Here is a 27,459-nt window from a genome sequence, read left to right on the forward strand (position 1 = left end):
TCCGGGCCTTGCATGGGGTGCTTGCTGGGTGAGGAACAGTTCCTGTTTGAAGGACCTAATTTATGGAACGTCTTTGAGACCAGGCTGCAGGGAAGCTGGCCTCCCAGTAGTCTAGGGCAGTCTTCCAGAACACTGTTCACCTCCCTCTCCCCCCCCAGCTCTCCCCAGCTGTCTAGGAGTCTGAGAACTAATCCCTGAGGCCCCTGGCAATGGTTCTTTCAGGTATCCTGCCATAATCCCAGACCCCGCCAAATAGGTGGTGGCCACCCAGAGAAAGCACGAGAACAAGAAGAGCTAAGCCTCTGCGACAGGCCACACTTTATTTGGAGTGTTCCACGTAAGCGACTCCCAGCAGAGCCGCCTGATATGTGCAAAAATCCCCCCAGAAAGCTGGGCCTCGCAGTGTGTAAAAAAGGCCCCTCATGGGGCAGAGCTGTGCAACTGTAAAAAAAAAAAAAAAAGAGAGAGAGAGAGAAAGAGAAAGAGAGAGAGAAAGCAGTCCTCCAGGAAGCCTGGCGGGCAGATAGAAATCACTCTGGGCCAGGCCACGAGCCAGCACTGCTGCTGGTTCTGGGTCTGTTTTCTCCTCCGATTGTGCTTTCTTTTCCAAGTCCTTCACACTCTGGGGGTGGGGCCACCGGAGGGGCCAGACACAGTCCTTAGCAAGGTGGTCTGGCCGGCAGTGCGGCTTGAGGGTAACCTCTCTCACACACACGCAGACACCCCCAAACACGTGCTTCCCCACTGGCCTCAGCCCCACCAGAAAACTCGGGGCTTCCCTGACCCCTTCCCAACCCCCAGCCTGCCCTCATGTCACATTCGATGGGAGGTGCACTGCCCTGAGACAGATAAGGCCCTCCATCCCCCGGGGGCATGGCAGGGTGGGGAGGCCTTGCCCCTCATTTCACACCCCAGGGCAGGTGTTCGTGGTCTGACTCTGCGTGTGTGCATCTAGGGGTGTGTGTGTGTGTGTGTGTGTGTGTGTGTGTGTGTGTGCATTGGCTGGAGGTGGGGGCCGAGGCTGGGGGAGGCACTTCTGGGATTCAGGGCACGTTGACTTTGAAGGGGCTTCCAGGGACGCTTTCGTCGCCCCACTTGACGATGAGGATGTAGTCCCCTTTCTCCTTGACGGTGTAGGTGACGTTGTATACCCGGTTCCCCATGTGCTTCACATACACCTCCTCACAGGGGGTCTTGGGCCCGTGCACGCCCACCATCATCATGTTGGTGCCTAGAGAAGGAAACAGAAGGGGCTGGCTCACACCGGGGGCCTGCAGCCCTTTGGCACCTCACACCCGAGAAAACCACCCCTTTCCTCCCTCGCATGCCTGCTTTGCTGCAGTCCACAGTGAAGGAGTTCTTCTGGCCCACAAAGGCCTGGGACAGCCCTGGGCCCCGTGTCACCACCTTGCTGGCATCTGAGGAGAACTTAGGGATGGAGCTGTAGCTGGAGCCGCGGCTGGAGGATGACTTGGTCACGGTCTCCACCAGAACCGTGGATGTTTCGTGAAGGCTATGGCCTCCAGACAGCCGGGGACCTGAGGAACAGAGTGGGGTAACCACGAGTTGTGTGAGAGGCCTACGTCCCCTGGCAGCAGACCCTCGGCCAGCACTGACAGCCCCCATGGGCCACATCGCTTCCCCCGCTGTGGCTTCCAGAGTTCCCAACAAGCCCTGCGATGTGTACCAGGTCTGGCTCATCCCGAGGTCCTGGGCCTCTGATGGCTCCAGCCCTCACCCTGGCTTGGTCTGGGAACCCAAGTCATAGGGTAAGAGTCTTGCTTTGAAAACAACACATATCCACATAATCCTTCAGTGCTTTGAAAAGGAAAGCTCGCTAAATATGTACTGAGTTTTGTCTTCTAGGAAGCCAGAAACACAGGAAGCCAGGAGGGCAGAAAGTTAAGCTAAAGCTTGGGAGCCACTGCAGGGAAAAGAGTAATCAACGGATGGATTTCAAACATGATTCTCCATGACATCACAGAATGGTGTGCTGTGGGAGGCCAGGTGACCTTATTCCTGGTTAGTTGCCCGTGGTTCCTGGGTTAGAACATGGCCCAATGTGAATGGCCACTGGACTCATCCAGGCTGGGCTGGAAGGATGCACCCAACCAGGGCACTCACCTGTGACCTTGGCCTTGAAGGGGCTGCCCACGATGTGCTGGGGGCCACCATACTTGATGGCAATGAGGTAGTTGCCAGGGGCCATGGGAGTATAAGTGACCACATGGCCCTCAGGACACTCCCGACAGTCTAGCTGCACCTTGGAGGGGCCGTCGATGGTGACAGACAGGGCCCCTGAGCCCGCATTCAGGGTGTTGACAATGAACTCTGATGATACACCTGGGGGACAGAGGCAGCAAGGCTGTAGGCAAGAAGGGCTTGGGGCCCAGAGCAGACCCTGCAGGGACTCAGTGCCCCAGGACAGGGCAGTGCAGGACCAGAGGCCGAGCACCCCAATAGCCAGCCCTCTTCCCCAGCCCCAGGCACTCACCAGTGGTGCCTCCCTCAAGCCCAGGACCATAAGCTGACACCAAGCCTGGGTCCCCTGCCTGGCTCTGTTCCCCAACACGGATCTTGAAGGGACTGCCGGGGATGTGGGCACCGTTGAACTTGACATCAATAGAGTGGACGCCGTTCTCATGGGGGATGAAGCGGATGGTGTGCTTGTCTGTGGGGCAGAGGGTTGGCGAGTGAGGCTTTGCTCTTCCCCTCCCCACTCCAGAAGGGCCGCACAGGGTGGGCAAGGCTGGGGCAGCTCACCGCTGTCCAGCTCAGAGACGTAGCACTCCTCCACTGCACCCGAGGGCGTGTGTACTCTAGCGTCGATCACGCCCCGAGCACCATTCAGCTGCACCGCGAAGGAGGCTGGCTGGTTCACCTTGAGCCCTGTCTCCTGCAGGGGCCACAGAGGGTGCTCAGACTCCTGGGCAGGGTCTGGAGCACCACTCTCTGCAGCCCGACACTGCTCTCGCTGCCCGCCCAGCCTGAGGCTCCCAGCCCCAGCCTGGCCCAGCTCAGGAAGGTAGTCAACAAGGCTATGGGAGCTGGGAGGCAGGGGCTGGGCCTCTGGCCTTGGCGCCCACCTGGCTGTGCTGGGCACTGTGGGGGAGGAGATGCCGTACCCTGTTCTGGCTGAGGAGGTAAGGTTCACACGATAGAGGAGGCCAGTGCTGTATGGCCCAGAGGCCCAGACAAGGAAGGAAAATGTAACCTAGACTGGCCTGGGGGTGCTCCCCAGAGAAGGTGGCTCAATGGGAAGGACTAGGAGAAGGAGTGTGTGATGATCCTGGAGGTGAGACATGGCGCCCCCTGCTGTACAGATACTGGGAGGGAGGGAGATTTCTGCTGACTGTCCTTACTGAGGTCACTGCTAAGCTCCTGGACATGTTGACCTGCCTTCGACTCCTGCCCATCTCTTAGGATGGCAGAGGGACCCTACTACCCCTGGGCACATACCTGCAGGCTGGTGACGGTGAGGCGGCGAGCGTCATCTGAGAGGGAGGCCACAGGCACCACAAAGGGGCTGTCTGGTATGTGCTCGTCATTGAACTTGATGGAGACCTCATAGTCACCTGGGGAACGAAGGCTGGTTGGCACAGGCCCCTGGATGGCAGGTGGTAGGGGTGGAATCACCCACCCACCTCATCCCAGGATAGGCACCTTGGGTCCAGGGCTCAGGTCTGGAGAGAGACTCCCATCCCCAGGGGGTGTGGGGGTAGAGGGAGATGGGGCAGAGAAAGAGCAGGGACCCATCTGTGCTCTGGCCAGAATGCCAGTCTGAAGGGTCAGGCAGGCACAGCCTCTGCCTCCAGCGTGGACCACTCACCTGGTTCCTGGACAACATAGGAGACGCCACAGGAGCCATCTTTTCGGTCTTCAAAAGCAATCTCCGCCTTGCTGGGTCCCTCCACAGCAATGGACAGGCCCCCGGCACCTGCTTCTCGAGTCCAAATGCTGAACTCGGCTGGGGACAGGGAAGCAGGGCAGAGGCAGCTCTTTAGCACCACTGCCACCCCGCCGGCTGCCCTGGGGCCACCGCCCCCCCCCGCCCAGCCCCTGCCCCTCACCTGGCACACCGGCCACACCTCGTTCCAGTCCTGTGCCACCAGCCCTCACTTTGTGGGCACCACCTTCACCCAGTGGCCCCACAGTAAACTGAAAGGGGCTGCCAGGCACATGCTGACCACGGTATTTGACAGTGACTGTATGGGGCCCCATCTCCTGGGGCACGAAACGCACACTGTATGCGCTGTCTTCTCCCTCAACGATCTCTGCGGCTTCCATCTTGCCCGATGGGCTGGTCACCTGTGCAGTCATGTCCTGAGAACTGGCTTCACCTGCAGGGAGTGTGGATTACTGTCAAGGTGAAACTGGGGCTGCTCGCAGCCTTGGACGTTCCCTCCCTCCTCAGTAAAGCTTCTTCCTCCACCCAGAACACCTGCTGCCCGTGCCCTCCCCACCCTGTCCCACGGACCAGAAGGCCCGGTGCAGCCATGCTTACCCTCCTGCTGCCGAGTGATGCTGCCGAAGGAGCCCAGGCGCTCCCGGCCCAGGAAGTCTCCGAAGACAGCAGGGAAGGGATCTCCACCCACCTGGGTGGACTCCTCCACCCGCACCTCGCGCTTTGTCTCCCCACCCCGCGTCTTGCTGATCTCCGTGCGCTCTGTGCGGGTGTACGTGTGGCTGCTACGCGTGAAGGTGCGCGTCAGGCGCTCCTGGGCAGACACCATCTGGAACCAGTTCCCTAGGAGACACAGAGCAGCAGAGGTGAGTCGGAGGCCCCGTGCCCTCCCCAGAGCCCCGCCCCAGCTCTTCCGAGTCACACCTGGGATCTTGAGGTTGAGGTCACAAGTGCTGCCGATGGTGGCGATGGAAGGCGCCTGTCTGCGCCGGGTGATGCTTTCCTTCATGCGGCCTTCGCCGGTAACCTTCACAGTGAATGGGCTTCCTGAAAGAGGGGAGGGGGGCGATAGGGTAGCTCAGACCACTGGCCTCACAGCCTCTCCCTGCCCAGCCGTGGCCCACAGCTTACCAGGCACGTGCTTGTCAGCAAATTTGATGTTGATGATGTAGGTGCCAGGCTCCGTGGGGCAATAGGTGACTTTACATGTACCGTCTTCCATGTCCTCACAGTTGATGTCCACCTTGCTGGGGCCTTCAATACTCAGCCCCAAGCCCCCATAACCTGGCAGGAAACCAAGGACCCATCTCCCTCAGGCCCTGCCACTCTGCTCTCCCTTGCCCACACTACAGGCTCTGTCTGGAACAGGTGGCCGACGCGTATAACAACGAGTAATGAAAGCTGGCTCTGCAGGAGGAGGAGTGGGCCAGGTGCTGAACCAGAGGACCAGGGATGGGGCAGTGTAGAAAATTCACTGGAGCCTAGGAGGCCTCCTCCCCCAGAGAGGGAAGGTGAGTCAGAAACTCAGGACAGCTGAGCTTTCTCTTACATTTGAGAGAAGTGCATAGTCCCCCAAATGGACCCCGGAATGTGAATCCCAACAGAGATGGGGGCCAGGAAGTCCAGGGAGGAGGATGTGACTAAGGAGGCCCTGGGCAGGAAAGTTCAAGTCCTTGTTAGAAGCTCCAGCTGAAACAAGGGGTCCCTGGGGCAAGAAGTACCTGCATTGCGAGTGTCCACGATGAACTCCGCCACCTGGAAGGTGTGTCCCTCGGACAGGCCTTTGCCCCAGACCCGCACCTTGCTGGCGTCCCCAATCTCAGATGGCCCCACCAAGATCTTGAAGGGGCTGTTGGTGACGTGCTTGCCACTCTTGCGCACGCTCACCACGTGCTCCCCAACTTCCTTGGGGGTGAAGGAGATGCCTGTGGAGAGGGGCTGGTCAGGCACGGTGTCCTGAGCCTGGCAGAGCACCCCTTCCTGACTCCTGTCATGCCTTCCTCCTCCTGAGGTCCCTCCCCACAGCCCCATGCTCACCAATGTGCCGGTTGGGCAGGCGCTTTAACAGGCAGGGCTCCTCATTGCCGGAGGGGGCACGGATGCTGGCGGTCAGCAGGCTCAGGTCACTCTCAGTGATCTTCAGTGACACATCCGTGGAGGTGCCCACGTTCAGCTGTGATGTGCGCATTGAGTCATCACCTGGTGGGGGAATTTGACATGTCAGACTGTGAGGACTCCAGACAGGCCATGTCCTCTTGGCTCAGGAAACCTCCTAGCAGACCCCACTGGACTCAACAGATGGGACCACTCAAAGGGCAGAGGCCCAAGGCCCAGGACAGCACAGTCTTCATTCATGTGTTAGCCACCAAAGATTACTGGTGGGTCCAGGACCCTGGCTGCCCCGTGGATGCCTCAGGCCAGAATGGGTTCAATCCCTAATCCATATATTTTAATTGCAAGTCGTGGTTTCATGACACTGAAACACTAGGCTGGACTGGATGATGTAGACCGTTGCCTTCCATGTGGCTCTGACCTAGTTGCTTAGCCTCTCTGGGCCTACTGATCTATCAAAAGAGATTATACCCTAACTTCACAAGTTATTTCAATACTAAATGAGATGATGTATTTGAAAGCATGTGGGGTGGTTGGATACTCCTCATCTGCTATTGACAATGGAGTGTTCTCTCTATTTGTCCAAACAGACCTCTTTCACCCAGAGAGGCCCCTAGTCTAACGCCCTGGGTCAATCAAACACGCTGGGCTTGCACATCCAGCACGTGCCGGGGCTTGGCCTGTAGGCCTGTGTGCCCACCCCTGCCCCACCTGTGATCTTGGCTGTGAAGGGGCTCCCTGGGATGTGCTTGTCATCAAAGCGCACGATGATGCTATAGTCTCCAGGCGCAGTGGGCAGGTAGGACACGGTGCAGGTGCCGTCCTTGTTGTCCTTGCAGGTGATCTCAGCCTTGGATGGGCCCTCCACAGCCAGGGACAGACCCCCTGTACAGGGAGGTGGGGCTGAGCTCAGATGTTCCTGCCCTCAGCCCTGCACCTGGCCTCCTACCCCAGCCCTCTGCCTCCCCAGCACTCACCTTCCCCAGCATCCTTGGTGACAATGGTGAAGGTTGCCGGCTTGTTGACCATGCCATGGCTCAGGCCTGGCCCATAGGCACTGACATGGCGGCTGTTGATGGCGTCCACGTAGAACTGTAGGGGACTTCCTGAAAGCAACCGAGAGAAGGGGCGGTGCCGGTAGTGAGGACAGGAGCTACCTGAGCCCACCTGTCTCCCACGTGACTCCCTGACTTTCTCTGTCTGCCATGGGGCCTGATGGAAGTCTGCCTCCTACTGAGATAGCAGCCTCCTCGAGGGCTGGTGTGGCATCTGCAAAGAGCAGGTGCTCGAGGGACGTTTGTTGAAAGAAGGCAGGCAAGGATGAAGTCACCGTGGGTTCCTCTCAGCCCAGCCCAAGCCCAGCCCGGCCCCAACTTACCAGGGATGTGGTTGCCGTCATACTTGATCCCCATCTGGTGTAGGCCTTTCTCTGTGGGTGCATATCTCACCGTGATGGTGCCGTCCTTGTTGTCGGTGATGTTGGGCCGGGCCGTTTTCCCAGAGGGCATCCGTACCTCCCCTGCCAGGTAGCATGGTTATTAGGGGACCCCGTTTTTTCCCACCATGCCCACCCCTTTCTTGCTGCCCTCAGGCACCAGGAGACAGCCCGGAGCGGCAAGATGAAGCCTGCACTGGGATGTAGGAGCCTCGAGTCTGAGTTCCAGCCCTGTCCAGCTTGGCTATGTGACCCTGGGTAACTCCCTTCCCCTCTGGGCCTGGAAGGTGACCCCTTCCCAGGCAGCGCAGGACAGTACCCGTGAGTTCCCCTTTCTGCACAGTGAAGGGGATGACCAGGTTGAAGGGCCTCAGCATGGATTCCATTGGCTCTGCAGGCACCACTGGCTCCTCTGTGGCCTGTGTAGGGGAAAGGAACGGTTGGCCAGGGAAGGTGTGGGGAGCCTAGCCTGAGTCACAACTGAAGTCGGAGAAAGTGAGGAAAGAACAAGATGGTTAATGGTGAAGCCAGAGTGGCAGGAGAAGTGTGTCAACCGCAAGAGAAGAGGTGCTCAGCTTGGAGGCCCATCTGCCCAGATTGACACCCGCTTGCTCCCCAAGATGGCCCCCCCAAACCATGCCCCAGCCCTGGCCACAGAGAACTAGAAGGAAGAAGTGAAGGAGCAGGGGGAGGGCGAGGCGTGGCCCAGGTGGGAGGCAGCAGTACCCAGTGTGTGGGGTAGGTGCTGGGCCGGGGCAGCTGCAGCACGTCAGCAGGCTCCTCCACGTGGGGCATGGGGTCACACGCCTGGGAGGCAAGGCACGGAAAGCATGGGTTGTGGCAGGCCAGTCCACACCCGCCAAGAGACCAGGAGCTAACTCTGAGAATGGCCCAGGGACCTGCAATTGGGCTACCCCTGGGGCGGGATGGCTATTTCATGAGCTTTATCCTCTGGAGGGCTTCATCGTCCTGCGGGGCCACCCTGAGGGGATGTATAGGGACTGTGGGCCTGAGGGTCAGTGAGGTGAGTTCTGACCGACCACTGGAGGGACCAGAGACAGGGGCTGTGCTCAACTCCCAAGTTGGAGGGCCATGGGGAACCAAAGGCTTGACTCCAGAACACTCGGCCCACAATTCATCAGACATGGGGATGGGTTCTGGGATTTCTTGCTGCTGCTAACCAAAGGCCCGTCTCCTCAGCCACTGCCCCAGGCCTTGGAACTTACCAGTACATGGAAGGGGCTGTTGGGGATGTGCTCGCCTCCAAAGCGGATGGTGATGACGTACTTGCCGGGCTCAGGTGCTGTGTAGTAGATGTCAAAGGTACCATCGTGGTTCTCAACCACGTCCACGTCGAGCTCCGCCCCATCCGGCGTGGATACCGTGCATGTCACCTTCCCCTTGCCTGCTGCCTTGGCATCTACTGTGATCACGGTCTCCTCCCCGATCTGGATGCGGGGTCCCAGGCAGGCACCTGCCACCCAGAAGAGCCAGGTTGAGGGTCTATGAGGGCTGTGCCCAGTCCCTCTCCATTCCCAGCTGCCCCTACCACCTCAGCCCATGGCAAGAAGAGAAAGGGCACTCACCCAGGCCATGGCCTCCAATGGACACTGGAAACAGAGAAGAGTGTGAGGCCACACAGCCATGGGGAGGAAGAGGGGGTGGGGGATGGGGGCAGATGAGGTGGGCTCTCTGACCAGCAGTCCCCTAAGGACTGGGCCAGGGACCTGGAAGAGCTAGGAGGGGGCTAGGAGGGGTGCTCCATGGTGAGCAGGAGCAGAGTACAAGGCGGGGGGTGGGCACCCACCTGTGACAAGACACTTGCTGGCATCCCCAGTGGGCAGGGCATGGATGCGGAAGGGTGAGTAGGGGATCTCGTCGCCACCATACTTGATGGTGATGGTGTACCGGCCACTCATGTCTGGCAGGTAGGACACGGTGTACGTGCCATCCCCGTTGTCTCGTATGTTGGCCTTCTTGGGCTTTCCCTCCGGATCCTAGGAGGGAAGCAGAGGTCAGGGCCTGCCTGTGCCCAAACCCTGACCAGGGAGGTGAGCTACACACAGACTCACCAGGATCTGGACGGTGAGCAAACCCTCGCCAGCATCCCGGGCATCAATGGTGAACTCCACAGGCAGGCTGGCAGGGATGCCAGAGGCATTGAGGCCAGGGCCACTGGCCCGCACCTTGCTGGCATCGTGGGCAGGAAGCACCTTGATCTTGAAGGGGCTTGAGGGGCAGAAAGGGTGGACAGTTGGCTGCAGGTCCGGGGGGAGTGCTCCCCACAGACAGAAGCAGGAGGGAGGATTCTGCAGGGCAGAAAGGAGGGAAGAGCCCACATCCCGAGTTCTGTGGGAGGATAACCTGCGGGGTTACCCGCTCATGATGGACCCAGAGCATTTCTGCGTTCCCCGGAAGATGCTGTGGTCAGTTTAAAGAGGAGGGTGTGGAAAGCTTCCTTCTCCCACCACCTGCTTTTTCCCAAGGCACTAATTTTGTGGCTATGTGGCAGGAAAGCCTGACCCAAGGAGAGCCCCTGCGGCTGAGCGCCTCTCTGGGGTTACAGGCAGGGAGCCCCAAGGAAGAGTGGACTGGGGGGCTGAGATTGAGACAGGTGAGGCCAAGGCAGATGGGAGGGGCACCCCCAGGACCCTGGCAATGGCCTGCAGGTACAGCCCCCATAGCAGGGCCCCAGAACTCAGGCTCAGTGTGTGAGAGCCCAAAAGTAGTTCTCACCTGCGTGGCACCTCCTGGTCAGCATACTTGACAGCTACCGTGTAGGGCCCATCCGTGGCTGGGGTGTAGTGGACGGTGTGGGTGCCACCTCCATTGTCAAGCACCTCCACGGGCTCGGCCACACCTGGACAAGGTAGGCAAGGTCAGCAGAGAGCCTCCTGATGCTCCATCCTACCGGCTCTCCTCCCCCCACCCCCACCTGGACATTCTGTACCTGTGGGGCCCAGCACGGCCACTTGCAGTGGGGCCCGGCCAGCTTGGCTGCAGTCCACTGTGAAGGTCTGGGGTACCCGGGCCCGGACACCGGCCCCCAGACCTGGCCCTGAGCACTTCACCTTCCCAGGGTCCACCACGTCCTTCACCGGCACCCGGAAAGGGCTCCCTGCAAGGAGGAGGACGTCAGCCCCAGCCCACCTGCCTGGGAATATCTTGGACACTGAGGAGGCAGCTAGAAGGAGGTCTCTGAAATGCCTCAGGGAGGCCAGACCAACATGTGCAAATGCTTAAGACCTTGCTAAGAAAATGTAAACAGGAATAAACAAACTTGGCTGCAGACAGCGACGGGGCAAACCTCATGCGTAGGGCCACAGGCCTGGAAGAATTCCTTCCTAAATTAAATGCTCGAAATGCATCTTAAAAATAAGATCCACTTTTGATGGTGTGAAATTAGAAAAGGTCAAAAAAGTCCAATTTCAACATGCCCAAGCTCTGCAATCATAGAAGACAGAACGTGTGCCAGCAGCTCAGCCCTGCAGGGGAGCAGGAGAGGGTGCAGACAGAGCAAGAGGGTGTGAGAGGCGACCTCGCTGAGCCAGCAACAGGGGCCTGGACTGGGTCTGAGCGACTGGACCCCTGAAGTCTCGTGCTTCAGGCGAGGGGCCAGGACACCAGCTCTGGACTTGTGGGCATGAACTGGAGGGGCCATCTCGTCCACAGCAAGCACCGCCCTGCTTCTCACGCCCTCAACACCCACACCACCCCACCACCCCACCCGCAGCCTCACTGCTGCCTCCCCCAGCGGCCTGCCCTCCATGCACACCTGGGATGGGCCGCCCCCCGAAGGTGATGTTGACGTCATAGTCTCCAGGGGTGAAGGGGATGTACTCCACGGTACAGCTGCCATCCTTATTGTCTTTGCAGGACATCTTGGCTTCCGAGGGGCCCTCAATGGCTAGGCCGAGGCCTCCAGTGCCAGCTCCCCTGCAAGGTGACACACTTGTCAGCTCTGCTAGTGACAGGGAGAGGGAAAAGTGGCTGACTGGGGTGGGTGGAGGAAGGAGGGCAGGCCACCAGGGGGCCAGCTGAGGAGGGAGGAGCTACAGGGGTTGACGTGAAGCACTGCAGGAGGTTTGCTCCTAGGTCACCCTTGAGGGGATGTGATGAGGCTCACACAGAAGGACAAAGGAGAAGGGCACATGGCTGGGTCAGGATGGCCATGCCTCAGGGGGCAGATTAGGAAAGGGGGAGGATACCTGGTCTCCACAGTGAAGTGGTTGGCCTTGTTGACTAAGCCACTCTCCAAGCCTGGCCCGAAGGCCCGCACTCGGGTGGGGTCACAGCCCTCCGTCACGCCCACTCTGAAGGGGCTCTTGGGCACAGCTACGTCGTCATACAGCACCTCCACCAGATGTACGCCTGGAAGCCGGCCACACACAGCAAGTCAGGGTGTGCACAGCCCCCGTGCCCCGGCTGCACTGAGCAAGCAGTGATGGGAGCCCCACCGTTCCCCCCTCAGCCCATGCTCTCACCCTCTTCATAGGCGGTGTACTGCACTCGGTAGGTGCCATCACCATTGTCCGTCACATAGGTGTCTGTCTTAGCACCCGAGGGGTTGAGTACACGCGCTGTCACATGGTTCCCACCAGTGGCTGTTAGGGATCTTGCATCCACAGTGAACTCTGTGGTCACCTCACGCAGGACACCTGGGTCCCAAGAGAGGCACAGTCAATGTGGGTCAGGGACAGCTCTCACATAGTTGCTCACATCTCCACTCTCCCTAACTCCCAGGCTGTCCCTCCTATCCGCCAGCTACCTCCCCGCCTGAGCCCAGCCACCCTCTGCACCCCTGTGCACTCCAGGCCCATCTCCCACAGCCCCTGATTTGTTCCCATCACCACCCTGTGACACTCTGTTCACATCAGATGTCCCACAGTCTCAAGGGTGAGTCTGGGTCTTCTCTCTCCTATACCTTCCACCCCCACGCCTAGCCAGTGGCTGGCCCCCAGCAGGTGGCCACTCATATTACTGAACTGAGCTATATTTACTGAACGGTCTCCTAACCCTCTACTCCAAAACTTTCCCTCTATACTCTCCACAGTGTGGATTTTTCAGGTCAGGGACATGATCCAAGAAAGCTAGGCTCTCCTCAGAAAGATGCACACAGGCAGGCACAGGTTTGCTACAGGAGCAGAGAGGCAAAGCTCCATGCCCAGCCTCTGGCTCTTGGTTCCTTCTCTGGGGTATCTGAGCCCTAAGAACTCCAGGCTGCCCCCCAAGCCCTATTTTCACCCAGCCCTGGCCCTCCCTAAGCCTTCAGCCCTGCTTCCCTCCCTCCTGCTGATGCCCATGGCTCCCTGACTGGCTCCTTCCTCTCACTCACCATGAGGCTCCACCCCGGGCCCTGAGACCTTGATTCCACTGGTGTCAACAGCAGGCTGCACGTGGACGCGGGTGGGGAATTTGGGGACAGGGTGCCCGCCATACTTGATGGTAATGGTATAGGTGCCAGGAAAGGCTGGGCTGTAGGTGATGTGGTAGGTGCCGTCTGCGTTGTTGTGGATCAGCACCTCAGCCTTGACGCCGGCATCCGACAGGATCTCAATGGTCAGCTCAGCCTCACCCGCCTCCGAGCAGTCCACAGTGAAGGTGGCTGCCTCGCCAGCCTTGCCACGCTCCAGGCCAGGCCCACTGGCCCGCACCTTGCTTGGGTCAAACACGGGCCGGATGGTGGCCTTGAAGGGTGAGCCTGGGATGTGGGCTTCAGCAAATAGGATGTTGATGGTGTACTCGCCCGGCTCCGTGGGTAGGTAGCTGACAGCACATGAGCCATCACCATTGTCCTGGCACTCGATCTTGGCTTCGCAGGGGCCCTCTACAGTCAGCCCGAGGCCGCCGGTACCTGCCCCCTTGGTGTCAATGGAGAACGGTGCTGGGCTGCCTACCAGTCCACCCTTGAGACCAGGGCCATAAGCACAGACCTAGGAAGAGGAGCAAGTATATGGGTTCCTGATATCCCATGGTTGGTCTTCATGGCTCCCTACCCAGCTAAGCACCTTTAAATGTAGCAGCTACTACAGACTGAGTCCTTATAACAATTCCAGATGAGGAAGTGGGGACAGACAGATTAAATCATTTGTCCCAGTTAGTGAACCTGGAATGCAAGCCCAGTGCAGTCAAATACCACACTCTTAATAACTAAGCTGTCTCAAAGGCAGGCCCTGGGATGGGGGAATCACTTGGCATTGGGTCCTTGGCTGCACTCACTCCAGGTGCATGGGTCTTCTAGCCTCTGCCCCTGTGATTCCTCCATCTTCCCTGTAAACCCCCATACCCCAGCTCCCTCCAGCTGCCATCTCTTCACCTTGGAGGGGTCAGGGGGCAGGACACCTTCCACAGCAAAGGGGCTGCCAGGCACTGGGTGACCATCGTAGGTGATGTCCACCTTGTAGGGCCCCTCCTCAGGGGGCATGTAGCGCACAGCCTGGGTTTCAGCTCCACCCCCAGGCTCCACCTTGCAAGGTATGGGTCGGCGAGAGGGTGAGGTCATCCGCACATCCAGCTGGCCCTGACCGCCAGCCCCACGTGTGTTCACAGAGAACGCCTGTTCTTGCCCCACAGCCACCTCTGCGGAGAGGGCAAGGGACACAATGAACAGAGACTCCAGCCCATCCCACAATACCGGTCACTTCCCAAGGCAGCTCCTGTCCCACTTACTGCTGTTCAAGCCTTGAACTTTGACTTTGCTGAGGTCCAATGGGGGTGCCACATTCACTACAAAGGGGCTCTTGGGGACAGGGTCCCCACCATAGGTCACTGTCACAGCCATGTTGCCCTGTTGGGTATGAGAAGAGGTCAGAACTAGGTGGGTTAGACATAGCCTGGCAACACACCCTTGGCCAACATGGACTTGAGGCCCAGAGGTGCACAGCCAGAGAGGAGGGGTGGCAGGAAAGGGGCCAACACTCAGAAGTGGCCCTAGGAGACTGGAGAATGGAAATTCAGGACCCTATCAGCCAGGAATGGTGAGGTGGGGTGGGGGGACACACCTGCTGGACAGCTGTGTACTTGACAGTGTAGGAGTAGTCATGGTTGTCAATGATTTCAAAGTCCCGCACAGCTTCGCCCTTGGCAGCCCCAGCAAAGTGCACATCCAACTTGGCCTTGCCGGCTCCCTTGGTCAGTACCGTGAAGTGAGTGGGCTTCCCAACTTCCACACCTGGGGAGCCCAATCAAGATGGCAGGTGAGGGCCTGGGGGACACCCAGCCCCACCTCCAGCCCAGCCCCGCACCTGCCCAGACACCTACCTGTTCTGTTCAGCCCAGGGCCCTCAGCCTTGACCTTGCTGGCATCATGGGATGGGTCCACCTTAATATGGAAGGGACTGGCAGGGATCTCCTGGATGGGAAAAAGACCTGGTGAGGATAGGCAAAGCCAGCTTCTGAAAGAGTCCCCTTTGTTTTTTCTGAAGCATGCTGCCTGCACACAGAAGTGCTCGATCGATGGCTGCAAAACTGTCCCCAAATGACATCATATCAAGCTGCTGGCTTAGACATGGAGGGTATAGGCTACCAGACTGCCACAGGCCAAGGGTGGGGTACCTGGTTGGCAAACAGCACCATGATGGTGTAGCGGCCCGCTCCCGGGGGTGTATACTTGACTGTGAAGGTGTCATTGTCATTCTTGATGATGTCAAAGTCGATGTCAGCTTCTGCAGGGCCCACTACGCCAGGGGCGCACTTGATACCGATACTCACATCACCTGAAGGGAGGCAGGCACAAAACCGTGAGTGGGGTCTCAACAGCCTCACCCACTTAACTAGAACTCTGCCCAGAAACAGGGTGGAGCCAGAGCAGGAGCCCCACCCCAGGCCCCTGCCCCCACCCCAGCCACAGCTGGGCGCACCTTGCCCAGCCTCACTGCAGTCCACGGTGAAGTAGGTAGGCTCGTTGGCCTTGAGGCCTGTCTTCTCCACGCCTGGGCCATACACCTTCACCCGCTCAGGGTGGCTGCCTTCTCCCACATTTACCTGCAGGGAAAGGGGTCAATGCTCAGCACAGTGCTCCTCCCACAAGGCCGCTTTCCTCAGCGCTACCAGGCCAGCCTTAGTGGTACCGATCTTAGCCTCCATGTGGACAGTGAGGTGGGGAGCAGGTGACAAGGGCCCAGGGACAACCAACATCTCCTGTGCAGGGTTCCACCCTCCCCTGGGACCCCAGCGGCAGGAAGCAAGACAGGAGGACATACCCGGAAGGGGCTCTTGGGCACGTTGACACCTCCCCAGGAAATGATGATGGTGTGTTTAATGGGCTTGGTGGGCACATAGGAGCAGCGGAAGGTGCCATCGCCGTTGGGAATGACCATGATGTTGACAGGGCAGCCATCAGCGTCCTGTGGGCATCACCAAGCGAATCTTAGAGTGCTCAGGCCTCCTCAGAGCACTGGCGCCCTCTGCTGGCCTCCATGCCCTCCTCACCCACCGCCTCTGACCTCAGGCCAAGGGAGCTCCGCCCCACGTGCTCTGGTGGTCAGGGCCCGCCCTGGGAGCCTAGAGATCTGGCTCTAGGCCATCTGTGTGGCCTGGCCTCCCAGTTAAGCATCTGAAATGTGTTAGTGGGGGAGAGGTTGCGCTAAGTCACTGTTTCTAAAATTGAATAGTGAACATTTTAAAGAAAAATTATCCTCTTGGACCCAAGAATACATTCATTAACTTCTAGAGGTTAGTGGCTACCAGTTTGAGAAACTGATTTGGGAAGCCAAGTCTATCACTGGCTTGAAAGATAATCAAATAATCTTTCAATTCAAAATTATTAGTACAACAAAATACACTTTTGGTAAAATATGCTCTTATGAATTCATCAGAAAACACAAAATTTTGTTTCCCATAGTTCTCCTGGATCCATAAGAGTCAGTCCTGCCATGCTACAATTTCCTCTGCCTCTCACCTGCCCCCACCTCCCAGGGCTCCTGCCCCAGGTGATGGGGGCAGCAGGACTGGGCAGTAAGTACCCCACCTGGGCATACAGATTCAGGTCTCCCTTGCCAGCGGCACGAGCATCAATGGTGAACTCCGCAGGCTTGTCCACGATGCAGCCTGTGGGCTCCAGGCCGGGCCCAAAGGCCTTCACCTGTGTAGCGGGAGGAGCAGAGAGCTAGGTCAGGGCCTGGAGGAGGGCCCTCTCCCCCAGTTCTGGGCCCTTGTGCAGGCGCTGGGACCCACCTTGTCTGGAAAGCAGTCGGGTGCGGCTGGCTGGATGTGGGCAATGAAGGGGGAGTCTCGGATGTCCTCATCATCACAGATGACATGCACAGCATACTCTCCGGGCTCTGTGGGCCAGTACCTCACATCGCAGGAGCCATCCCCCTTGTCATCACACTCAATCTTGGCCTGCGAGGGCCCCTCAATGGAGAAGCCTGTGTGCAAGGTACAGAAGATCAGAGGGCACAAGAGGCAGCTCGGACACTCAGGCAGGACCCCTATGTCCCACTCCTGATACTACCCAGCATTCCCACCCCGTCCCCAGTCACTTCCCAGGTCCCTCCATCACACCACTCCCCAGCATTCCTAGCTGCTACCACCCAGCCACTTACCCAGTGTCCCCACCTCCGTGCCAATGGCCTCCACCACAAAGTCGGCTGACTTGCCCACCTGGCCAGTTTTCAGGCCAGGACCCCAGGCCCGTACCTTCTGTGTTCCTGCCTCTGGGCTCACCTGTACCTCAAAGGGGCTAGGCAAAGAGGGATCTGGTGTCAACGCCAGGAAGTACCTCTGCTGGGGGTAGCCCTCCTCTCTTCCCTCACAGTTCCAGGCAGCCCAACCTCCCTCCTCCCACCCTGTGAGGGTCCCAGACAGGAAGGCATAGAGTGTGCCCGGTGCTTACCTGCGGGGGATAGCATAGCCGCCCCATGTGATGGTCACCACGTACTTCCCAGGCACCACAGGGTAGTACTCACACTCGAACACACCATCTCCAGCCTCTCGCACCTTTACTGGCTCCTCTGTGCCCTCTGAGGAGATGAGAGGTGGAGAAGGGGGTGTGATCAACAGTTTGGGAGTAACAGTTCCTCCATCCCTCAAGGAGCCCTCGGAACCCAGGTCCAGCCTGAAGGCAGCACTACCAGTGGGCAGAACTGAGATCAGGCAGGGATCACATGTCATCCCTGTGCCTGACACCTGGGGTTGCACGTAGGGTGAAGAGGATCATTCCCGGCTTGCAGTTGGGAAACTGAGGCAAGAGAAGAGACGATGGGTCTCTTTGGAGCCTCTCCAGGGGGGCATGGTACTGCTGTCACTGCCCTGAGGGAGCCAGACCCACTGGCCGTACTTCCTCCCTGCTCTCCCATTCCCCAGACCCAGGCCCTGTCACTCACTTGGCCCCTTGACTGTGACCTTGAGCTCTCCGCTGCCGGCACCCTTCGTGAACACCTTGAAGTCAGCCACCTCTTTCACACGCACACCCTTGGGCTGCAGGCCCCGCCCAGAGGCACGGCAGGCATTGGGGTTACAGGCTGGGGGTTGGAGAGAGAAGATTACCGAGGCTCTGTCTCAGGCTCCTCACCACTCATCCCCTACCTCCCTGGGCATAGTCTTCCTGACCCTCACAAGCACAGGGCTCTGCCCTCATGCATCTTCCCCCTGTACTCCCTGGGGCCTCTGACACAACCGGGGCCTCTGAGAGCCAAGCTGGACAGCGAACCACTAGCAACCCTTCTCGCTGGGCTTCTCAGAGTCCGTGGTGCCTGGGACAAAGATACAGCAGAGCCTGGCAGAGAGTGGGGCAGAGAGAGATAGGGGAGGGCCCCAGACCACCCCAAGGCACCCACCTAGAGCCACCTGGGCCTTCTCAGGCAGACCCACCATAGTGGCTTTAGGACTAAGTTATGCCACGAAACACTAACATGGCCTCAGAACAAGAGATACTCAACATGAAGCCAGCCAAAGGCAAGGCAGGGAAATCAGCCTGCCATGGAATGCTACCACTGGCAATGAACCCAGACCTGGTTTCTAAACACAGGCCAAAGAATGGTGATCTCAGCAGAGAACCCAGTGGGGGGCCACAGACTAGGCAAGGACATGTACTCCTGGCCTACCATGGAACCTGGGCCCGGCCACATAGCACAGGTGAGGCCAGTTAGCCATGGACATGCTGGCCGCCTCCGCCAGACAGCACTAACTTGGCACCACTTTCTTGGCCTGGTGGATGATGTGGGAGTGGGCGAGTGATGGCAAAGGTTCTGAGTGGCAGAGAGAAAACTGGAAGGAGGAGTCACCACCTGAGGGCCTGGGCTATGGGTGTCATCACATGTGCCCCTGCAATCCTTCCAAGGTGGCACCTGTCTCATATGCTTTCCTATGGTCTCCTGACCCTCCCTGGGAGTAATGTGTGGAGAGATGATCGGGATGAGATCTGTCCAGAGCTACCCACATCCTCACCACGACTATTCTATTTTAAAGCTTCAGCTGACTCCCTGGATCGGGTCCTTCATTTCCCATAAACCCTCAGACCCAGAATGTGGTGGCAATTCTGTGTCCCGGCCTCAGTGAGGGTGACTGTGGGGGACAAAGGATCTTTACCTTCTGCCACATGGACGGGGAAAGGACTGCGGGTGATGGGGGCACCAGCAAAGGCCACATGCACCGTGTGGGGCCCCTCCATCACAGGCCTGTACGTGCATCGGAATGTGTTATCACCCTTGTCTTCCAGGGCCACCTCCACTGTGTCCCTCCGGCCCTGCGGGTCCACGATCACCACGGCAACATCACCAGTCCCAGCCCCTGCCAGGCACAAAGGCTGTGAGTGCTTGGGATCTGGACACACACAGCTGCTCAGGATCCCCTTCTCTGGGACTGCCCACCTCTTTGCCCCAGGCCCCCATCTGCATCACCCAATGCAATTGTGGGCTGCCTGCCTGACATCCCCCTGGGGCCTACCCTTACCCGCAGTGTAGATGTCAAAGTAGGTGGGTTTGTTGGCCACATTGCCCATGGGCTCCAGGCCAGGGCCACGGGCCGACACCTTGTTGGCATCCCCCAGGGCCATGCCCACGTTCACCTCAAAAGGGCTGCGTTCGATGTTCTGGCCAGCAAAGAGCACGGTCACCTAGAGTCAGGGGACAAGTGTTAGCTTCTTAGGGAAAGCAATTCTGAGAGGGGGTGGTGGGGCAGGGCAGAGCCAAGAATGGGGGGAGATGGGCTGCTGGGTGTGCTGGGATGGGGTGGGGTGTGGGCAAAGAGGGGTCCACTCAACCAGGGCTAAGGATGAGAATGGAATGGGGAGGGTCTGCAGGGAGATACCTTGTGCAACCCCGCAACCTTAGGCACATAGGAGACAGCATAGGTCCGGTTCTTGTCATTGTTGGGAACCACCTTGGCCTATGGGGAAGGGAAAAGATCAGAAGTCACAGCACCTGGCAACACCCACGGGGATGCCTCCCCCAGCCCCCAGTATAGCAGCTGGTTCTGGCAGCCATCTCCAGGCCATTCCTGCTATCAGCCTGTGGTCTCTGGTTGCAAGCCCATGCCAATCCCTCTGGTCCCCAAAGGCTCTGCATACCTCCTCGGTGTGGCCCTCAGGGTCCTCAATGTAGACCAGCACCTCACCCACACCGGCATCCACCGTCTGAACAGTGAAGTGGGCAGGCTGCAGCACCGTGTTGCCGTGGGGCTCAATGCCTGAAGGACAGAAGGCAGAGCCAGGGTATTTACGGGACCCATCCAAGGACGTACCCAGCTGCACCGGGTCCATCCAATCCCAGGCCCTCAACACATACCAGGCCCGTAGGCGATGGCCTTCTTTGGGTTCAGCTGCTTAGAGCGAACAGGGGCACCAGGCTTGAGTTTGGCCTTGGGGAACTGGGACAGGTAGGTCATGACAGAATGCTCATCCACGTTGGGATCCACAATCTCCTCAGGGGCAATCACCTGCCACAGAAAGGAATGGAGTCACAGGGTGCCTGCCACCTTGCAACCTTACTTCTCTCCCACGTCCTGGCTGGGCTCCTTATAGACCCAACCTCCCTCCTGAGCCCGCTGGCCCCCCTTCTCTGCCCTCTCCCCATTTACTGGTGTACCTGGGGCACCCCGAGCCAGTCGTCCGCCTGCTGCATGGCCTCCCGGGCGTTCTCCACAGGCTGGTTGGGGTCCCAGGCCTCCCAGTCAGGGCAGAGGCCTGGAAAGATGGTAAATGGAGATGGTGACTTGGGGGGAGTAGCCAGTCCAAAGGCAGAGCATTTCCTTGTCCGACAGCCTCGCAGGCTGTGAATTCACATGCCCTGCTTGAGGCCCCGAGCAGCCAGGTGCCTCCTGACCACTTACGTTAGGGCGCATTGGCTGGGATGCCCATCACTGTTGAGAGGCACAGCAGCCCTCCCTAGCACCAACAATGAGATCTTTCTGCCCTGGCTGACGCAGCCTGGCACCAGCCCTGCCTGTCAGCCTCCTGCCTGCCTGGGCCCCAGTGCAGACCCTGTGGGGACACCCCCATCCCGTCCCTCCTGCCTCGTTCCTGCTGCCTTGGGGGTGCACAGAGGAGGTGAGAGGCCCCATCCTGCATAAGCCTGTCCCCCAAAAGGTCTCCTCATAGCCACCCTCAAGTCCTAGACCTCCAAGCACTTCCCACATCAGCCTTAGGGCATAAGACACCCTCTCCTTCCTCACTGACCACTTGGGGAAACTGAGGCACTTAAGGGCATGTTTTGAGAGAATGGGTTCTCCTCTGTGGACACCCAAAATCCAGCCCTCCTAATGGGAAGAATGCTGAGGCAGCCCCAGATCACTCCCGTCAAGGGGTGCAGAGATTAGGGGGTACTTGGTCCAGGCCAAAGCTGGAGGAAGGGTGATGCTCATTGGTTGGGAGGGGGCTGGCTCAAAGGCTGGAATCCATGACCGCCGGAACAGCTGAGCTCACTGCTGGCGGCCTCACCAGCTGTGGGCAATGGCTCAGCAGCTGGGAATGCTTCCCAGGCACTGGTGCCCCCGCCTCCCACCCCCTGGCTCCCCACCCCCTGCTCCCCGGCTGACCCTAGGCTGGGGGAGGATCCTCCCAAGGGGCCAGCGGGCAGAGCTCATCCACCTATCCGGGTTAGAAAACGACCTATCTTCTTGGGAGGTGATGGTCAGAAAGGGAGCTGCCTATGGGACAGGCACTAGTGCGCGATGCCTCAGTCTCCTCGCCCTGAGCTGTTCCCACCTGACGAGGCCAGGGGCTACAGCGAGAGAGGGCAGGGCTGGGTCACCTGCCACTGGGCAGTGCCACACCAGCCTCAGCCCCTCCTCAAACTGATCCCAGGGTCTCACGAAGAAGAACCTTCTCAGGACCTAACTCCTGGCCTTCTTGCCACATTTCTGTTCTTTCAGCTCAGCAGAAACGGTACCCATGTGGCAAAGTAGGAAGCTCATGGAGCAGGAAGTTGAGGCCTTGGGCTCTAGTTCAGTTCTGCCACAAATAAGCTGTGTGGTCTTGGAGAGGTCACTGGCCCTCTCTGGACCTTAGTGTCCTTGTCTGTAAAATGAGGAATTCTGAACCTTTTGAGGCAGCTGCAGGATCTGGCACAGATCAGAGAGGGCCTGCTGCCAGCGATGATTCTCGGCTGGAGCAGGGGCAAGCCTCACCGGCGCTCCTGATCCCCCAGCCCTGAGATATGCATTCTGACGGGCCCAGGCCCCAGCACCCCCAGCGAAGGGCTCCATGATGAGCCCTCTGGCCCACTCACCAGGGGCGCAATTGTCCACCAGGGCACCCAGAGCCTTGCCGTCCTGCCAGTCACGGTTGAAGTTAGTGATGGGCAGTTGGGGCACCTTGTTCTGGATCCAGCCGAGCAGACGCTGTTTGGGCGTCTGCTTGCGGGCGTCCTCATCATCCTCATCCTCCCACATGGGCATGGAGATGGAGTAGTGCAGGATCAGCGTCCAGATTAGACCCAGGATCAGCTTCAGGTTTCCATCCACGATGGCCTTGCTGTCTGCAGAGCAGAGAGAACAAGCTGGACTCAGCAAAGGGGCTGCCCTGAACAACTCAGCTCCTGAAGCTGCTGCTAGAGCACGGGGGATCAGAACTCCTGATTCTGGAACCTGCCCCCTTCTCTGCCTACCAAATTCTCACCCTCCCACAATGCCGGACCCAGAGGACTAATGCATTTGTTTGGGTCTCTCCCCTGGAAATGAGGTTGCTTCCCAATGTGCCTCCACAACAGGTGCTTTCACCTGAGCAACAGTGCACGCATGGGCCTCCATCAGGCTACAAGCACCTGGGCAATTCTCCGGGATTGTGAGCCTCTTGGGGACAGACGCTGTTTTGTTTCTTTTTTTTTAAGTTTTATTGAGGTACGCCTGACATACAACAAACTGCACATATTAGAGCATACAACTGGATAAACTTTGACGGCACGTATACAACCAAAAAGCCATCACCATGTCATAAATGTATCCATCTCTCCCCAAATTTCTTTGCATGCGCCCCTTTGTGACCCCTCTCTCTGCCCCTCCTTATCTCCTCTTCCCAGGCAACAACTGGTCTGCCCTTGGTTACTATGGATTAGTTTGCATTTTCTAGAGTTCTATACAAATGTAATCGTATAGTATGTACTCTTTTCGTGTGGCTTCTTTCACACTAGACACTATCTTACTTCTCTAGACTCTGTAGAACTTGGTTGGGTCTCAATAAATACTGGTTGAATGGGTGAAGATTTTAAAAACTGAATTTGGAGAGGAATAGAACTAACCTGGTTCCAGCCAAATTTTCCTCTGAACACCATAAAAGGCTTTTGGAACAAAGTTCTGGAAGGAGGGAGGGGGTACAGTGCAGGCTTGAGTAAGGCTTGAAAATCATGTTTTCAAATGCTGGGGCCAGTAGGATTTCACATGAGCCAGGAAGAATGTCACCCATGTGGACTCAAGTCTCAGAAGCTCAGACACCGCACCCATCCCTTCCTTTGAGGAATACCAGAACAGGTCCCCCAATATTTGGGGGGCCTAGTTCACCTTCCACAGCCAGAAAGAAATATCCAGGTCCCAAGGTGACCTGGAGTATAGATCTTTGCAAACCAGCTTATTTATAAAAGACAGCACACGAGTGAAATCCATCAGCTTCCCTGAACACCACTTTTAGGAGGTTTGGCGGGCAGGGAGACTCAGCCTTGTTTACTCGTGTTGCCTGAGAGATAGGAGAGGGTGGGGCTGGAGCCACCCCTCCCCCCCTTACACATCTTTTCCTCCTTCTCTAGATCTTGGGAGAAAGCAGTTAGGAGACCAAAGACCTGGGGAACTCCAGCATCCTCCACCCCATCCCACCCCCACCAGCCCCCAGGAGGGAGAATCTCAGCCTCCCTGTCCCTGCGGCCTCCAGCTCTAGCCCCCTTGGCTCCCCCACCCTTTCACTGATTCATCCTTCCTTCCCCCGCAGCTCCCCAGCCCGCCCCCTCTCCCCCTGGCTCCACCGCAGCACAATGGTTTGGCAGCTCTCAGATTCCATGACACACTCCCGGCCTCCCGGTGCTTCAGTGCGCTCTCTCAAACACTCGGTCCACAATACTTTCACACAGCCTTGACACCCAGTGCCCCGCAGCCTCTCACCACCCTGACAGCCTCCAAAGCCAGTGCTCACACACCCAGAAGTGCTTCTTGCAAACTAGAGCCAGATTCCTGGGAGGGAGGCCCTGAGGTTGCCGGGGTTGGAGGGGGTGTCATTCATATTTGCTTCAGGGAGAAGTTTCTCCCCAGTAACTGGCCCTGGGCCAGACAGCAAGTGGTCCACTGCAGCCTGGGGCAGGAGAGGGGCCCCGAGTCCTGCTCTGGAGCAGTGACCTTCCTCTCTGAACTCCCCCCCACCCCCAGGCCAGGCAGAAGAGGGAGAGCTCCAATGGAGCCAGGCTTCCTCCCTCATTCCCTGAGCCACCACTTCTCCAGCCAGGGGACACCCCCAAAGGGGTGGGAGGAGCCTGAGAGCCAGTCCTTGAGGCCACCCCAGGCCTCAAGTGAAGGGGGAGGAGAGAGAGCCTGGGCGAGGGAGGTGCCGGCACAGCTGCTACCCCCTCCAGCCCCTCCCTCAGCTGTTGGCTCTAGAAGGAATAGCAACTGGGGAACAGCTGCGGCACAGAGCTGCCTCATTAGGCCTCTTTGTTTGGAGGGGCTGGGGTGGGGGGGCGCCGGGTCGGGGTGTTGGGGTAAGGGTGCAAGGCTCCTTCAACCCAGGCTGAGCACCCCTCCTTCAGGTGTACTTCTCAGCTCCCACCCCACTCCTAGAAAGGGAAGTGGGGAGACTTTTTGACTCCCTCCCAGGTGCCCAGATGCTCAATTTCAGTCCTGAGACAATGCCCAGAGGAGGCCCCTGGACAGCCCCTTCCCACCACTAGGTGGGCCAGAGGGAACCAGAGGAAGCAGAACAGCCAGCCCTGGTGGAGAATCCCTTGACATCTCCCGGCTGGGGTGAGCAGCCCTGCTGCCGGTGCCCCCTCCCCTCCACCCTCAGCCTCAGGCCTGGCCCCAAATTGCTGACAGCTTATCTCATCAGCGCGAGTGAGCCACTTGGCCCAAATGGGGAACAGTTCCCCTTCCTCTCAGCGGGAACCGAGGAGCGTCCCTCCCACCCCCAAACCATCTTTTGCTTCTTCCCCCTCTACTCTGAGCCGGCCCCTCTACAGCTGAGCCAAGGGGCTGGAGCCAGGCACCACCATGGGGGAGGGGAGAGGTGCGCTCAGGAAGGATGAGGCCCGGAGAGGGGCTGGCCACCCCCGCAGTGGGGAAGGGAGGGGAAGGCTGAACAGTTTCCTATAAAGCTCTGGTAAGGCCCCAGGCCCTGCCCTTGAGACACCACCTGGGACAGTCAGTCCTGTGGGTCAAATCCCAGCATGCAGGGGGATGACAGCCCCAGGACTGACTTGTCTCTGCCCCCCCCACACACCATCTGACCCCCCCAACACACACATACACATACACACACACTCATGTAGCCTTTAGCCCCACTACAAACACCAGGGCCCCCTCCCCCACTCCCTGTCCTCAGGCTTGTCCTTCTGGAAAGCTCAGAGACATCTGCTGTGTCACGGAGGCAGGGCTATTTCCAGGCCAGAGCGGGTGGGGTGGGGGGGCAGTATTGGGGCAGGAGGGGTAAGGCCTAGAGAAAGGACTGGACAGGGCAAAGGGCCCCGGACTGACTTCAGCTGCTAATTCAGGAGGCCGAGAGAAGCCCTGAGGGACAGTGGGGGTGGACAGACATTCAATTATCTAGAGAAGTCTCTGGGGGTAGCCTGGTGGGGAAAGGCACTTGACTCCATATGAAACTCCTCTTCTGGGGCCCTGGAGTGCACCCCAAGGGGCCCTTTCCGGTAAATCATGGCAAGACTCTTAAGGGCTTATCACAGGGGTTGGGGGTCTTCCCTGGGCCCTTAGCCAGCAGGGAGCACAGCAGGGCTGGGAGGGGAGGAGCAGCCCCTGGCCACTCAGAGCCCACCCCCAGCTCCCTAGCTCCCTAGCTCCCAAGCCTGGAGTGCCTCCCCACCCCCACCAGCACTGATACACCTTCCAAATCTGGTTACACTCAATGACTTCCTCCCTTCTACAGTCCTTCCCCTCCCTCTCCTCAACCCAGACCTTTAGTTGCAGCCAATGGGGGCCAAGCGGGTGGGCTGGGGCCTGGCATGGACTTGGGGGAGCACCCTCCCAGGCCAGCTGAAGCTGGAGGTGGGTAGGCAGGGGTTAAGGTTCTCTGCACTCGCTCAGTGCCTTTTTAGGTTTCTGAGGCTGGGCTCTGCCTGCCCTGGCCCAGGGGCCTGAACCCAGCTGCTGAGCACATGCCTGTGGAGGGCCCCCGGCCCCATGCCTGCCCAGCCACCAGCTCTCCCTGCACCTCTCAGTCCTCAGATGGGCAGTGGCTGGGACCTGCCTTCAGTGGGCTCCTCCTCCGGTGGGGGTGCTAGGAGGCAAAGAAGCTATTTACTTTGTTTAGGGAGTAGACACCCCCAGGAATCGGTAATGGGCACTGACCCTGTCTTCTCAAGCACTGGGCTGGGATGGCCCCATGGCAAGAAAGGGGACAATGAGGAGAGGAGGGTTGATGGGAGTGTGTGCGGGAAGGCTGGGCTGGAAGACTTAAGAACGGTAAGGTCTGGACTCCCCCGGACACCCCCCAGATGCCCCTATAAGGACAGCCCGGTGTGCAGGCAGTGCCCGTGCGGCCTGCGTCGAAGGGCTGGGAAGTCCCTGTGCCTCCCCGCTGTGCCGGGGTCGCCCCCTGCCCTAGCTCAGCTCCCCGCGCCCACCAGCACCAGCACCAGCACCAGCACCAGCACCCGCGGCGCAGCCCCCAGGGCCCGCCCATCCTCAGGGCGCGTCCCCCTCCCGCACTGACCGATGGACACGAGCTTGATGTGCTCGCGCTCGAGGAACTCGAGGGCCACGGACACGTTCTCCAGCTTCATCTGGCGGAAGTTGGGGCGCGGGTGGAACTTGCGGTACATGCGCTTCTGGCTGAGCACCTCGAGCAGCGCGATGAGGCGCAGCCCGTCGCTGAGGTCGCGCTGCAGGTCGGTCAGGCGCTTGCCCACGCACTTGAGGTGCTCGTTGCACCAGCGCGTGAACGTGTTCTGCTGGATCTTCTTCCACGGCGCGTCCTCCGCCAGGTCCTTCTCCGTGGACGGCATGTCGTCCACCTCGTCGGCCAGGCCGAGGCCCGCGGCCTCCGAGTAGCCGCTGTTGTTCATCATGCTGCGGCGGGCTGCGGCGGGCTGCGGCGGGCTGGGGCGGGCTGCGGCGGGCTGCGGCGGGCGCTGTCGGGGCGCGGGACTCGGCCGCTCTGCGCGGCTCTCAACTTCTCTCTCGAGCGCGCCCCGGCTGGCGGGACTCGCGGGCCTCCTCGGCTCCTCGGCCGCGCTCTGTCTCGGTCTCCCTCTCCGGGGGCGGAGCGGTGCTCGGGAAGTGCGGGCCGGGCCGGGGCGGGGGGTTTAAGAAGCCCCCGGGGCCGCGCCCCCCCCGCGCCGCGCGGCGGCCCCCGAGCCCACGTCAGAGCGCCGGCCTCCCAGGAATGCCGCCGGCCCGCGGGCCCCGCCCCTCCTCCCTCCCC

The 27,459-nt window shown here is 59.2% G+C and overlaps 1 protein-coding gene across 4 annotated transcripts; it reads right to left on the reverse strand.

Moving 5' to 3' along the window:
• Positions 1-295: 295 nt before the first annotated feature.
• On the reverse strand, positions 296-27,311 carry FLNC (filamin C). Of its 4 annotated transcripts, XM_025471592.3 has the most exons (48): positions 26,749-27,311; positions 22,118-22,366; positions 20,477-20,574; positions 20,177-20,327; positions 19,960-20,078; positions 19,701-19,778; positions 19,344-19,506; positions 18,981-19,181; positions 17,777-17,914; positions 17,287-17,413; positions 16,997-17,133; positions 16,626-16,819; positions 16,420-16,533; positions 15,653-15,796; positions 15,311-15,434; positions 15,006-15,166; positions 14,712-14,802; positions 14,453-14,622; positions 14,121-14,238; positions 13,768-14,030; positions 12,787-13,384; positions 11,936-12,109; positions 11,660-11,822; positions 11,227-11,387; positions 10,402-10,569; positions 10,188-10,311; positions 9,524-9,680; positions 9,259-9,448; positions 9,038-9,061; positions 8,678-8,925; positions 8,178-8,258; positions 7,771-7,870; positions 7,395-7,535; positions 6,994-7,122; positions 6,728-6,901; positions 5,942-6,103; positions 5,626-5,829; positions 5,036-5,188; positions 4,829-4,951; positions 4,505-4,747; positions 4,071-4,340; positions 3,830-3,967; positions 3,460-3,575; positions 2,764-2,896; positions 2,495-2,671; positions 2,125-2,343; positions 1,329-1,538; positions 296-1,231 (listed from the first exon to the last, which is right to left on the reverse strand). In XM_025471592.3, the coding sequence occupies exons 1-48, from the start codon at positions 27,101-27,103 to the stop codon at positions 1,044-1,046; spliced, it is 8,163 nt and encodes a 2,720-aa protein (XP_025327377.1). In that variant the 5' UTR covers positions 27,104-27,311; the 3' UTR covers positions 296-1,043. The 4 variants fall into 4 exon arrangements, with proteins under 4 accessions (XP_025327377.1, XP_025327378.1, XP_025327379.1 ...); XM_025471593.3 differs by lacking the exon at positions 9,038-9,061; XM_025471594.3 differs by lacking the exon at positions 8,178-8,258.
• Between the last annotated feature and the right edge of the window lie 148 nt (positions 27,312-27,459).

The sequence above is a fragment of the Canis lupus genome, chromosome 14 (assembly GCF_003254725.2).
Source record: "Canis lupus dingo isolate Sandy chromosome 14, ASM325472v2, whole genome shotgun sequence".
NCBI lineage: Eukaryota > Metazoa > Chordata > Mammalia > Carnivora > Canidae > Canis > Canis lupus.

Coding starts and splice junctions, on each gene's coding strand:
- FLNC (XM_025471592.3), bottom strand. CDS start 27,103: ATGATGAACAACAGCGGCTACTCGGAGGCCGCGGGCCTCGGCCTGGCC. Junction 2,672..2,763: donor CGTCTCTGAGCTGGACAGCG/GTGAGCTGCCCC, acceptor TCTGCCCCACAG/ACAAGCACACCATCCGCTTC. Junction 2,344..2,494: donor GCTTGAGGGAGGCACCACTG/GTGAGTGCCTGG, acceptor TCTGTCCCCCAG/GTGTATCATCAGAGTTCATT.